The sequence below is a fragment of the Morus notabilis genome, unplaced genomic scaffold, assembly GCF_000414095.1.
Source record: "Morus notabilis unplaced genomic scaffold, ASM41409v2 Scaffold987, whole genome shotgun sequence".
In the NCBI taxonomy this organism is placed as follows: Eukaryota; Viridiplantae; Streptophyta; class Magnoliopsida; order Rosales; family Moraceae; genus Morus; species Morus notabilis.
The window spans coordinates 47196-61907 of record NW_010360666.1 but is presented as its reverse complement, the minus strand read 5'-3'; the positions used below and the strand labels follow the sequence as shown (position 1 = coordinate 61907).

Below are 14712 nucleotides of genomic sequence, written 5' to 3'. Positions count from 1 at the left end.
GGTCTTGCCTGAAATTTTATAATGTATTTTCAAGAAATTTCTAAAATAAAGGGTCTTTGGGCCGGACCGGATTTTGAGCTTTGTATCTCAACCCAAAGGTTCTAAGCCTCAGTCAACAGTGACAGGCTTCTTTTGAGTCGGCCCTTTTATTTCGACTCAAACTTAAAGGTCTAAAACTTACATTGAATTAACACTCTCTCTCAATAATATATATATATATATATATATTATTTTTTCAATTCTCTCCAGCTCAAATTGATTACAAGAAACAAATACATATAGGCCTCGTTCATTTCGCTGATTCGAGTTTAGAATTCGAGTTTTGCTATAGTAAAAAGCTCTCACAAACAATCAAATCTAACTTTTTTACTACAGTAAAAAACTCACATAAAATTATATCTCAACTCGCATCAGCGAACTAAACGGGCCATAATTTACAGCAATACTAGACTTGAACTTGAACGAGGCCTATAACGTCCTGTCTGAAAACGGGTCAACTGCTCAAATCCGGACTTTCTGAAATATGAGTCCATCCTCTGTGGGTGGGTCCCAAAACACGGCTGTCCTATGACAAGTTTAACCCCAACTATGTCATATTGGGCTTCGTACGGCCTCCTTACCCCTTAGAGTAAAAATTGGACTCCTGAGATGATATGAATCTGAATTTTTACATTTACTTTATTAGTGTAATTATTTAACTAAAAAGATAAAATATTTAGTTGGAGGATTTAAATTATGTAATTTGAATTATTTTTTATTTACGTTAATTTTTTATGAGAGAAAATACTGTGGCGAATCATGAATCATGATTCGAATCAGGGAATGAATTTCTCTACCAAACATAAGAGTAAAAAATTAAAAATCTTGATCTGTATATTTTTAAAGAGTATTTATCAAAATTATTTCTGCTAAAGATCCTATTTAGCTGGCCCGTTAAGAGGCTGAGTACCTTTGAATTTCTTTGTATGACCGCTTAAATTTTCAAAATTATATAGCACATTGTTACAATTCCCTCATAAGTATGATCCCTGTATTAATTAATCTAAATATATATTCAAATACCAATTGTACTCCTCTAATTCCTGTGCATAGTATTATGTCATGACCTACTGTTGTTCACCAGTCCGAGCAAACCAACCCATTAACAAAATAAATATGATTTTCATAACAATTTCGCCTTGTCTATTACGTTAGAGAATTAAGAGGTGAAATGGAAATAATGCATTTTCATCTTTTTATTCCATTATAAAATGGCGTCCCATAAATCCTTCTATATAAGTAGGATATTTGAACACTAGTCCTCCGAGATAATTCTTGGGAACAAAAAGGTCAACTAAAAGCTTTTTACAACATCAGACTTCAGTTACATTATCATTAAAAAAAACAAAATTGTCATTATTTTCTAAAATAAACAATGTTGTTTTTCCATAAACCAATAAAATAGACCACGAACGACCAAAGAAAATGTACAAATATCAGGAGATGCAATTCACTAGGGTGGGGGGGAGGAAAGTTCCAGCGTACGAGTTACAAGAATGAGAAATTCACTTGCACTTCACAGAAGACGTCCCCTTTTTCCTTCTCTTGGAAGGAGTCTCGCTGCTTTTGCTTCTTCTATCACTACACTCGGAGCAAAACCAGTCGTCCTCAGGAATATCTTCAAAGGGAGGATCACAACAATCAATATGGCAACCAACCCCACAGCCAGTGGAACCACTTTCATCACCACATATCAACATCACCTCTCCTCTATCACGGCACCCACAAACCTTGCATGACACGTCATCGGAGCCGTGATCCTCCGGAGGGATCAAGTCCGTGACAACCTCCTCGGCTCTCGCCTGCAGCCTCACTAATGACTTATCGGCCCATGCGTGGCTGTTGTATAGCACATGTTTCTCTAGGGAGTACCCGGGCTTGCACACATACTCCACCAAGTAATCAGCTACCACGCAAGGTATCTCGTGCTTCAAGAACTCTTGGACCCACACATCAACGCGTGGCATGCCCGGGACGACAATTGCAAAGTCAACACCGGAGTCAAGGAAGCGAGTGTACGGCGGAGATGTGGCTAATATGGTTCCATCTCCTGCCTTCACTACACGCTTGAGAGTATCCTATTTCATGCCAATGAGAGATGAGAACAAATCACTAACAACTTTTCGGGTTTTGAACAAAGGTCTGAGCAGATATTTTATTAGGAGAATTCAATGATAAGATAAGGAAAAAAATACCTTATATATAATTGTGTAGTTATTAACTGTTATATTTTATAAAATCACATTGAATTGCATTTGCCTTTTTTTTTTTTTTTTTTTTTGTGTGCAAATATGATTGTAATATACTTGCGCTTAAAAACACACAATACCAGACTGAAATTCCTAACACAGAATAAAGTTCAAAACGTACCAAAGGTGGCGCCATGCATTCACCATATACGATGACGCGCATCCCATGAAAAGCACCATGACCAGTTCTCTCCCTTAATAGACGCCATTTTCTAGGTGCCTCCAAATTAATTGCACCGTCTTCGCTGAGGCCATTCTTGTACCATTCATAAGGCTCCTCCCCTATGAACTTTCCCGCCGAATTACTAGCTGCCAAATAATCGGTCTTAAGAATCCATCTGCAGTCAGGCGAGAGTTGATTTAGAATTCAGCCTGTAAGCAAGTATAGAATATCTAAACAGAATCATTTGAGGGATTATATACTTTTAATTAGCATGTCAACTGTGAAGCATTGATAAAACTAGTTGAGAATTTTACCTGCCAGATGCTGCGGCAGCAAAAAACTTCTCTGTCCTGCGGATTGGACACGGAGCAATAAAGTGTGTTGCCTGGTAAGACCACTGATGAGAATCGCGGCAAAATCTTCCATTTAAACGCCTGATAACTTTCTGAAACTCCTTTCTTTGAAGTCGATGACCACTTAAAATAAAACATGCAGGTTCGGGTAAAGCTTTGTTCGTAACTCCTACTACTTGCCTTGAAGAATTAGCACCAAACTTAGCAGAAGTTTGCTCAACGTTGGGTGATACAGCTTGCTTTTCTGCAAACCTTTTGGCTTCACTTCTGTTTTCAGTCCCAAGATCGATTGGCTTGTTCTCCTTCTCTTCTTCAGCTGACTTTTGTAACTTCTTTTTCGATACATTACGGTGCTTTGATTTTGCTACAGGACATGTTACTGCTCTCTTCTCGTTTTCCACCTCTTTTATCCCATCGATGTCGTTAGTTTCTTCTACACGTTCCTTAGACTTTATTACCTCCTTGACATCTTCAGCTTTCTTCATCTTAGATTGACCTACAGCGCCTGTTTTCCCCTTTTGCCTTTTCCTTTCTAAACCTTCACCCTTTGAGCTTGTCTCGGCCATAGCAGAAATATTGCCGTCCACTGCATCTTCTGATGCGTTAGCTTCTTCTACAAGTTCCTTAGATTTCATTACCTCCTTGGCATCATCAACTTTCTTTGTCATAGATTTACCTACAGCGCCTGTTTTTCCCTTCTGCCTTTTCCTTGTCAAACCATCAACTTTTGAGCTTGGCTCGGCCATAGCAGAAATACTGCCGTCCACTGCATTTTCTGATGCATTTCCTCCCCTGCCTTCTTCAGGGGCCACTGCATGAGTACTGGCAGAGGCATCATTAAACAAATGATGTAGTCCTGTTGATTCATTTTCCCTCAAAATATCAGATTTTCCAATTAATTCAAATGGAGCAACACTTTCTTTCTTAAAAGTTGCATCCTCCAACACTTGCTCAATATTTTCCTCTGGAGTTTCCGTTTCATCATCCAGGGATCCTGTTCTGTGCACTGCAATATCTTCAGGCTTGTTTGCGGCTATTGTCTCCTCATTTCTTGGTCCATCATTGCTAACAATTGTAGAACATAGTTCTGGCTTCATGGCATGAGCGTATTTCTCATTGTTTTCTCCACTCAAACAAACTGGAGCATCATTTTGTTGTACACTTTTTTTGCCTGAGTAGATGGAACCCTTTTTATTAGCGGTAGAACCTAACTTAGGTCCAGAACCAAGAGTCTTCTTGGCAACCATCGTTTTTCTGAGCAGTTTAGTAGCTGAGTTATCATTTCCTACAAAGCTCGAACTAGAAGGGCCATTGGAGTTGGTCATTGAATCTCTCTTACTTGCCGATGAACCCTTACCATCCGGCTGTTGGTTCTGAGGTTCCCTCATGCCAGCAGCCGCATGTGTAGAATTCCCAACATCAAATTCACTGAATTCAGAAACACTAGATGAGGAGATTTTTAATCTCCTAGGAGATATAGATGTATTCTCATTCCCATTATCCTGTTGTTTGAACTCTGACAGCATCGCTCTGGAGAAAGGTAACTCACGTGGAGATGGCTTAGTGAAAATAGGAGACCGGGTTATTACATCAGTACAGCGTGAGTCCAATGCAGAGTTCACATCGGCACAATCATTTACAGAATACATATTAGAAAGGGCTGATCGGATAACGTTAGTTTCAGGCAAGCCATCATAGAAAGATGTTGCTTGCGCTTCGAGAATTTTATCACTTGGGGATGGACTCCTCCTAATGCATGGCCTAGCATCATCATTCTTTTGCAAATTGGGACTAGGAAAAGAACCAGCCAGCGCCCTTTTCCAAGGCGAAAAACCAGTTGGCTTTTCTCCAAATTGTAAATAAATATTTTTTGGTAGAGCAGCCACAGAATCCGAGCCAATTCTATCCTTTGAATGTTCCGCCTTGGACAAAGAAGATGAAAGGTCATCAGATTCGAGTTTACCCATTGGTTCATTATCCAAGGCGAATCCATTTCTTGACAATTCTCCTAATCTCCTCGGTGTTTTCCTTTGATAACTTACAGCACTGAACTTCCCTTCAGAATGAGGAGGCCTTTCAGCAATCCAAGAACTAGATGTCAAGTCATTTGTTGCATTCTTAGAGATGGGCGTTCGGCAATGAGGATCAGGCATCTTGTTATAAGTTGTCGCCTCAACGCCACCAGCATCCCGATAGTCAAGAGCCTTGGAAAAGGGAAATTCATTGAAACTCGAGGCCTGATCAGATTTATTCTCAATACTAGGTCCTGACACCCTGCTCTTGGTGTTATCGATATAAGGATCCTTGGACAATGCTGACTCTGGCAGAATATTTGACGTCTCCACAACCAATTTTGGTGATTTACGTGGCTCCAGATAGCCAGATTTTAAAATAGGACTCCTGTGCATGTTTCCCTCCATCTGCTTAACAGATGTATCTTCAGCCTCTTCTTCAGAATCCTTGGCCTCAGCTTCCATCATCTCCATTGCATAGGAACTGGAGAGAAAGAATGTAAATACAAAAGTACATGCAGTAACTAATTGATAATTTTTTTGTGCTGCCAATGTAACTAATTAGAGAGATGCAATAGCCCAAAGTAATACTTGTAAACGTGCAACGCATAGAGAAAACTAATATCTGAAATTATACGTTACCTCCTATTATAATTATCTTCCGGAAGAATTTCCCAATCCCTTAAACTGCATGATAATAACAAAAAGAGGGATGAAAAAAGTAGACGAGTTTAATTAAAGGAAGCTGGACTGTTTTCAGACATTATGAGCAAAATGTTTCTTTGTCAATGGACGAACAAAGACTTACCAATCTTCTAGCCAACGATGATTGACAAGCTTTACCTTTGGTAATTTCTTGGCAAGATCATATTTTTCTCCTAGATAAACAAAACCCGTAAAGTTATTAATGCTACCCAAGTATGTGCTGGTGTAAGACAACACAAATGCATCCCATAAAAAGTAGAGATGAAAATGTGTGATGTGCCTGTGTCCTCTCATCTCTTGTGTTGAAAATTGGTTTCAAAACAGAACCTTTTTTTCCTTTTTCTTCTATAAGACACTCATAGGAAAATTTGGTGACAACAAAATCGGAAAAACAATGAGAACTTTAAGGAGACAAATAAAAGAAATGCTTAACACCATGAGTAAAACCATTTAAATTCAAACTAAGGTAAGAAAAGAAATACCCTCAAATTTGTAGCAAATGAGATGAGTTACTTTGGTTGCCACCAGAGGTTTTGAAAACTGTGCGCCCATCAAGCCAACCATTGTCTAAAAAAGAACATAGAAATGAACAAGTGGAAATAATACAGTAATTAGAGAAATTCCAGTGAGAAAGGAAAAGAGAGAATAAAAAATAAAAACAAAACTTAGATACATACCATTATGTCATCTCTGTCTTGTCGTTGATATCCAGTCAAGCACATGATCAAACCTTTAGCGCCAGGAATACCATTCAAATCTCTGAGTGGTCGGTACATAATCTGTCCAAAAACCTAATATGATCACCTAATTTGATACCCAAAAGAAATGATTGCAGGGACAAAGCAAAGACCCAACAACATATCTTCCGCAAAAGAGTAACATAGTAAATACCAAAAAAAAAAAAAAAAACAGAAAACAAAAAAAAAAAACCACGCCATAGATGCTGCACAATGTAAAACAATATACCACAGATCATTTTAAGTAAGGAAATTCAATGTTACATTAAGCTGAAAAAAGTGGTGGGAAAAGATTAGAATCCGTCAAGCAACAATGGCACTAGAGATAGACCAAATAATTATAAGCTAAACAAAGGAGGTGGGACCCACCGAAGTGGCATCAACGGGCATTCCAATGTCAAAACTATGATCAACCCATAAACCCGTCACAAGCGTTTTGCAGTCCCTTCGAGCAGTAACACATAAGGGGTCATCCTGTACAATAAACAAAATCCAAAAACAACGTTGTAAGCAATAAAATTCACCAATGAAACTTGTGTAGAAGCTAAAATTGTTTCAAATTCCCCCCATAATTTCTAGAAGACACAAAACAAGTCACTAAAATTTAAAAAAAAAATAAAAAAAAGCTGAAAGCTAAATTCACATTAAAAGAGGAAAAGAATTAAATTGGGACGTACATAAACAATGTTATCCACAATCACGTGTGTGCAATTTTTGCTATACTGACCGGCATCAACTCCACCTCCTTCTACTAGCTTGGATCGAACCTACACATTTCAATTAACAAAAAATAAACAATAACTGCAATATGTACTATTTTTTTCCCAAAATCATTAAAAAAAAAAAACATAAAAATCGATCAGAGTAAGATATTAAAGGACCTTCTGCTCATTAGGGAGATCGAATCCACTGAGGACGAAACGGACGCCGATAAATGGCTTCGCCGAGTGATTGGTTTCAAACATCGACTCGAAATTTCTTTTTCGAGAAGAAATAATAATCGAAGAACCAAAAACGTGACTTTGCGAAGAAATTTACAGGTTTAAGGAAGATTTGTGATGAATCTGAACACTGAGAAATAAGAAAATGGGTTTACTGTTTGTGTGCTGAAACTTGCTGGGGAAGAGTCGGTTTTGGGGGGGTAAAAGAGGAAAAAAAAAGGAGGGAAAATTCTTATTTCCTTCAAATTTTTTGACTTTAATGCATAGGCGGGAGAGCCAAAAAGCATGGTCGGACAATTTGCTTCCACGTGGAAGTCGGATCTGCGACACATGACCAGTCTGATGCTGTTAAAAATGGGCCTGGCGTCACAACAGGTCCAGAGCACTATTTGGGCCGTAGTAGATAACCTTTTGGGCTGTCTGTTAAGAGCCCATTTGTGAATGGAGGCTTCTAGAAGAGGGCTGTAATTCTTACCCTCGTGAAGCCTCGAAGGCGCCGGCAAAGCTGACAAAAAAATAAAAATGAAAAAAGTTTGGAAGGACAAGAAACGACATCTTTATTACGAGCCACGTTGAGATTGTGGGAATCTTGGACGTAAATAACAAAATAGAGCAGTGGCATTTTAGTGAAGTCATAAGAGGAATAAAAAATCAAAGAAGAACAAGAACAAGGAAGGAACAGGATAGTACTGGGTAGATAAGCCCGCGTAATAAAAAAACCAACTCTTCTCTGAAAGCTTGTTTTTCTTTGATTTCCCCTTCCAAAATCTCCAGAATCAGAGGGAGAGAGAAGAGATTCGGTGGAGCGATGGGTTGGCTAACTCGGTTTCTGACGGCGGTGGTTTTTTTGGCTGTGGGAGTGATATTCTCACCGGAGACCTTTGGATCGAAATCGGACGGTCTCAATTCTCCGAAACTCTCCACCTACCTCAAACTGGCTCATCTGCTTAGCTTCTCCACCGCCTGGGGCGCCGCTCTCTGGGTCACCTTCATCGGCGGTATCATCCTGTTCAAGTACGCACTATTTTCCCACAATTTTGGTTTTGCTCTGTTTGGTTGTTGAGAATTAAATACAGCGAAATACAAGTTTCATTTTTTATGGATTCGTTTGTGTTCTTGTTTTTAGAAGAATGTGAAACTGGAGTGAGGGAAGTGTGATTTTATGACGGGGAATTGTTTCGGATAGTTTTTGGCTCGCAACCCTCATTTCTCAAGTGACTTTAAGTAAAAGATTTTTTTTTTTCCTGTTATTTTCTTGAAAATTCTCGTGGTTAAACGATGCAAGTTTTCTCCTTTCCATGAATTTTAGTTACGGTGTGTTTGGTTGATGAGAAATTGAACAAAATCAATTGCAAACTAAAAAGAAGTTGCTTTTCTTTTTTTTCCCCCCCGATTCCATGCTGTCCTAAAATGTTCTACCGAGAATTATTTGGAATGACTTTTTGCTCCCAAAAGAAACTAAAATTGAGGAGAATATATAGAAAATTTAAAGTTTCGTTTGGTTTCTGAAAATCTTCCAAGGATAAAGCTTGTAAAGAAATCAAATTTTAGTTCTGCCAATTCCAAAAAAATTAAGCCGATTCAGATTTTAGCTTTTTTAATTTCTTATACTGCATTAGTATCTCAATCACGTAAGGGACACTTTTGTGAATTTATCTGACCTGAAAATTTCTCCTTGTGACAAAATTTAGGAATCTTCCAAGGCATCAATTTGGTAATCTGCAAAGCAAAATGTTTCCTGCATACTTCTCAATGGTGGGTGTCTGCTGCGCGATATCAGTGGCATCGTTTGGGTATCTGCATCCATGGAAGTCCTCAGACACTGCTGAGAAGTACCAGCTTGGCTTTTTGCTCTCTGCCTTCGCCTTCAATCTAGCAAATTTGTTTGTCTTCACACCCATGACTATTGAGGTCAACTTTTCTTAAATCTCTTGTTCTTTCTTTTTTTTTTTTTTTTTTTTTTTAATGCACCTATTTTTTTGGTTTTGAAAAACTTTTTTTAAAATTTTTTTTTTTTTTTTTTTTTTTTTTTTTTTTTTTAATGCACCTAATTCTTGCGTGTTGATGTTTTTAACACTTGAAAAGTGTACTTTTCAGTCATAGCTTAGGACTGATTAATGATTTTGTGTGCAAATTTCTTGAACTGTTGTGTGTTTCTAGTCACATGACAAATGCCATAGTTTCCTGCCTTCTAAAGATTGTGGGATTTGGCAGAGGGCTCGAGTTTCTGGCTCGGGAGATTCCTGTGATCAAAAAAAGAAAATAAAATAAAAAAGCAATATGACTATCGACAACTTTTTTTCTCTATATATTCCTAGTTCTTGTGTGTGACATGTTGTTTGAAGGAACATGTCATGCACAAGAACTAGGGGTGTTGATGCACAACTTTTTGACATTGTTATTAACAGCCAAATGAGACGTGTCATACAGAAGAACTATGTTTAGGGGTGTTGATGTTTTGACATGTTACTGAGAGCCAAATGAGAAATTGAATTTTTTATGCATAGCTTTGTGCAGATTTCAAATTACCATGTATTTATTATTTGTTGTTTGTGATTATTCACATGATATGTGTCTTCCTTCTGTTGTGCAGATGATGAAGCAAAGGCATAAGGTGGAGAGAGAACAGAACATTGGGGATGAAATTGGGTGGTCAAAGAATGTGGAAGTTGCAAAGGTAAATCCAAAGCTTGCTGCCATGAATAAGAAATTTGGGATGATTCATGGGTTGTCCTCTCTTGCTAATATCATGTCGTTTGGTAGCCTTGCCATGCACTCATGGTACTTGGCTGGTAAAATTAATCTCTAATAAAAAAGGCTTCAATTTCCTTTACTTGGGAAGAAGTTGTTTGCTCTACGGATATAAAACTGATTAAGCAAAGACCTCTCATGGAAAAGATACTTGTCAATTTTTCTATCTAGTTGTATTCCGATCGAACTTTATAATCCAAAAAATATAGCTGCTTTTTGGTGACTTGTATATTGATAAACTGTTGTTTATTTTGTGCAAATGAATTGTATGGTTAATGCTTAATATGGAAGAGTAAAAATCTTAAGATTTTACGTTGGAGTTTGTTCTTAAAGGATTAATGCACCAACACCTACTTCAATGAGCAGTTAAAATATACGCCCGTGATACAATGGCTTGTTTTTTGGTTCGAAATATCGGTTGACTTGTTTTCCTTCGTTTTTTGTGCACAATATTTCATTGAGCAGTCCAAACACAAGATTATTGCTTGATTATGGGCCATAAATCAGTTAGTGATATTTCATATTTCTGGCGGATAAAGACAAAACTGAGATGTTGTGCAATGTATGTCATCACTTATGTCCTGTGATATTTTTAGGGAAATAGTAGAAAATAGGCCAATATGAAAAGTTTAAGAAAGTATATAGGTCAATTTTTAGTTATAGAAATTAATAGGTCATAACTTGTCAAGTTATGGTTTATAATCAGATAAGTTATGGACAAACTTGTCAAGTTATAGTTTATAGTCAGACAAGTTATGGACAATTATGAATAATAATTTGTCAAGTTATAGTTTATAACTAGATAAGTTATGAACGAAAACAGTAATTTGGTCTATTTATTAACTTATGTAAACTATTGGCCTATTAATTGTAATTCATCTCAAGTCTTGGCCTATTTCCCTCTTTCTCTCATATTTTTAGCATTTGGGTCGAAGTCATTTTCGGTCTTGGAGTCGCAATTGGTGTAGCCAGGTAAAGGATAATTTTGATAAATACCTCTTAAAATTGTATCATTAAGGATTTTTGAGGAGACGTTTGGTTCATGGATTAGAATAAGGTGATTAGAACTATTTTTTATTTACGTGTATTTTTTATGAGAGAAAATATTGTAGCGAACCATGAACCATGATTCAAATCATGGTTTGAATCCTCCAACTAAACATCCCCTAAGTCTCCATATTAGCTATTGAATTTTGCTTTTTAGTGTAAGTAATTTGACAGATTATTATTTAAAATTTAACAAATTATGCTGGTGGTGGGTTTTCGGTCGCGGGCGGCGAGTCTCTGATCACCAGCGGTGGGTGTAATTTAATAGATTACTATTTATAATTTGACAGATTATTATTAAAGGGGTAGTCTATCACAACAAATCAATAGAATTTCATAAGGATATATTTAGGGGTTAGTTTTTGCAATTTTCTCTTGTGAAAATCAATGATAACTTAATGGGCTGAGATTCACTGGTCAATTGTCTTCTCCAATCGAAGTTTTGATTCGGCCCAAAAAAATCCTTTGCTCGGTCACACATTCGAAAATCCTTAAGGGTAATTTGACAAATGCTCTTTTAAAAGTGTATCTAAAAGTGTATAGATTAAGATTTTTACATTTTATTTTTAATTCATAACTTTTTTAGTTATAAAGAAGTATTTATAAAGAGTAAAGGTAAAAGTCTAAATTCATATCTTTTCAATAATATATTTTATATTTTTTCAATCCTTAATTGATCAGCAAAACTATAAGGATTTTCAATCCATAAATTCGACTCTACCAAATAAAAAAAATTTGCCTACCATTCGGACACGAGCTAGAGAATCAATATTGGTGGCGGTTTAGGATCTCGTGTTGTGTACAAGTTAAGCAACCTATTATATCCTTCAAAGCACAAGCTAGCGTCTTTGTATTCAAGTTGGTTTTCTTACGTTATTAACAATGTTACCCTGTGTGAAGGATGGCGATGATTTTTTTTATTATTATTTATTGAGTTTAGTTTGAATTCCCTCTTAATCTCACCAATCTCTCCATATTTAGAGTATGAAGAGATTAATGACACGTTTAGAATGTATACTTAAACAATGTTCTTGATTCTGATGTTTAAAATTCAAATTTTTTGTGATAGGAAAACACTGTAGACGAATTAATAATTTGAGTTTAAATATAAGAAATAAATGAACCCTAAAATTGAACTCTTTTTTTTTTTTTTTTGAAAGATTTTAAGTCAACATTTATTTCATCATCTTTTCTCTCATGTTAGACAATATCGGATTCTCAAACTTTAACTTTCATCACTCATTTCACTCCTCTTACTTTTCTCCCTCTACTAAACGAGTTCTTAACTTGAAAATGATAATAAGTCTGTTTAAATTATTCATCGCACGCGTCGTGCGAGGACGCTAGGGCGTAGATACAAAAAAAAGAACGAAATTAACAGGTTTTACTTGATCACTTGATAAATAAGTACTTATATGGAAATTACGTATAGTCAAGAGTATTCATTTTCTTAACGCGTACATAAGATGAGATGGATTTTGCATGGAATTCATATCATCCAAAGGCCAAGGATAGGCAGTCGAGGTGGACTATCCAAAACACGGGGTCGTGCAAGAAGTTATGTTCTTGTTTTCTTCTTTTTTTTTTAGTTTTATCGACATGTTCCGCCCTATAAAAGGGCACTACTAACCAACTGTTATGTCAATTCATTGTGTTGGCCTCTTCTACTAAATGGTCCTACTGGTGCCTTTTCTACTTCCCCATCACCACCTAAACTCAAGCCCAGCGAAGAAGAGAACAAGCAAAATTAATAAAAACAATCATTTGAAAAAGCAAAAGAGAAGACACCAGAAGCCATATTCATGCCCCGCGAAAGCGAGGGATTCACAATCCCAAAACGCTAAGTAACTCTACGTATTATCATCAGCCATCATTACAAATTCATATAATTTCGTAATATTACATATTTAACCAATCACAAATTCGTTAACATTGAAACGTCGTGATTATACATAATTCTATATATTATAAGTCAATCGTTCCAACACTAAAAGTTAGACGATGATGTTGAACACCACCACCTTTGATGATGACTACGAACTAGAATATTTTTCAAAAAGAACAAAAAATATTTTAAATAATTCAATTGGGAAGATGGAGAATTGAGATTCTGAGATTTTATCCGTAATAGGCACAACTTTGCATTGTTGGATGGATAGGCACTAGGGGGGGCTCAGCCATTTTGGACCGGTGACGTCTATTTTGTCCTTTATTTTTGAGTCTCGTTCAATCTATCGATTTGAATTTTTAATACGAACTGATATGTAACTTTATATGAGAGTTTTTAACTGTAGTAAAAAAGTTAAATGTGACTTTTTATAAGAGCTCTTAACTGTTGTAAAATTAAAATTGAAAACTCGAATTTGTGAAATGAACGAGGTCTTAGTTCAGGCCTCGTTCAGTCCGTCGATTCGAGTTTTTAATATGAGCTGATATGTAATTTTATGTAATAGCTTTTAACTGTAGTAAAAAAGTTAGATATGACTTTTTGTAAAAACTTTTAACTGTAGTAAAATTAAAATTAAAAATTAAAATTAATGAAAGCCTTGATTTTCATGAACCACCCGCAAAACGACTAAAGATTTGAGACGCCCTCATGGTTGTGTCGGCTTCATTCCTAGTTTGACATGTGAATAAAAAGGGTCTGGCTCTTTTTGTTTTTTTTGTTTTTTAATTTTCTTTTCATTAAGCGTCTGGCTCTTTTTATTCTTTTTTTTTTATTTTCTTTTTTAATAAATTTATTTGACGATCTCGCATAAAGGTAAAAGGGCAAAAAAAATTAGTGTGATAGTGATAGTGTCAACCACTATAAAATACCTTCCAAGTTTAGCAAAAACCTTATTAATATTTACTTAAAGTCGATAGGTACATAAATCAGTTGCCCAATTATTGGAGAGAAACAGTAAGATATTTGACAAAGCAACCGAATATAGTCCACAAAATCACCATTTTGTGCCAAACACTGTCCAACGTCCCCACGCAAGAATCAAGACTCCATTTTCAAGCCCTAATGACGTTTCACATTTCGTTAAGCAAAGGGGGAAAGAAAAATCAATTCCTCAAAATCTTAAAACACTAATCACTCTCAGGAAATCAAACCGAGAGAGAGAGAGATAGAGATGGATAATCACGATAATCCAGTGAATTTACAACAGGAGGGAATCTTTTTTATATCTTGCTGTTCAAGTGTCGTTTCGTCTCAAGAATAAGTCTTCTAGACTGTCGTATCTCAATCTTTAATTGCTTCTAACATTGGAAAAGAATGAATAAAGAATCAATTTAACCAACCTGCCGCCAAAATCCTTCCAATTTCCACCTGGACAACCGTCCCACCAATAAATTAAGGAGAAAAACATTATATGCTTTCCTTTTGCTTTTTTCTCTCTTTTTTTCTTTTTTGGCCAGCCATAAAAAATCCAGTAAGGCTTGGTCAATGAAAACTAATCACGCTGTTTGTCCCCAAGAGCAACATCCTTGCTGGGAACAAAAGCACAACAAACAAGTGCATGTGCTGAGACGCCACAAGCCTACTGAAGCGCTTCAACGACTCTTTTCCATTTTGGACAATGCCAGAGAAGTTGAACTGCTCCTGGCCCACGTTGCTCATTCCCGTGGAGACAGGCCTCCCAATGACAATGCCAGCGTTGACGCCGTGCGGAGCCACTAGAGGCCACCAGACCTTCCTTCGGTGCTCTCTCTTGACCTTCCTAATGCG

The 14712-nt window shown here is 36.6% G+C and overlaps 3 protein-coding genes across 3 annotated transcripts in view; 1 reads left to right on the top strand and 2 right to left on the bottom strand.

Moving 5' to 3' along the window:
* Positions 1–1425: 1425 nt before the first annotated feature.
* On the bottom strand, positions 1426–7322 carry LOC21385497 (BRCT domain-containing protein At4g02110). Its single transcript, XM_024164871.1, has 10 exons — positions 7140–7322; positions 6936–7025; positions 6628–6732; positions 6199–6300; positions 6004–6088; positions 5625–5694; positions 5459–5503; positions 2766–5300; positions 2410–2626; positions 1426–2117 (listed from the first exon to the last, which is right to left on the bottom strand). Exons 1-10 carry the CDS (start codon positions 7221–7223, stop codon positions 1545–1547), a joined length of 3906 nt encoding a protein of 1301 aa, XP_024020639.1. The 5' UTR covers positions 7224–7322; the 3' UTR covers positions 1426–1544.
* Positions 7323–7836: 514 nt separating this feature from the next.
* On the top strand, positions 7837–10262 carry LOC21385496 (transmembrane protein 205). The gene is made up of 3 exons (XM_010097001.2): positions 7837–8213; positions 8891–9110; positions 9793–10262. The coding sequence occupies exons 1-3, from the start codon at positions 8008–8010 to the stop codon at positions 10006–10008; spliced, it is 642 nt and encodes a 213-aa protein (XP_010095303.1). The 5' UTR covers positions 7837–8007; the 3' UTR covers positions 10009–10262.
* A 3609-nt stretch (positions 10263–13871) lies between these two features.
* LOC21385495 overlaps positions 13872–14712 on the bottom strand; it is a 4172-nt gene continuing 3331 nt past the window's right edge. The window contains exon 6 of the mRNA XM_024164870.1: positions 13872–14712. Within this exon, the coding sequence (XP_024020638.1) occupies positions 14428–14712 (285 nt within the window). The 3' untranslated portion in view covers positions 13872–14427.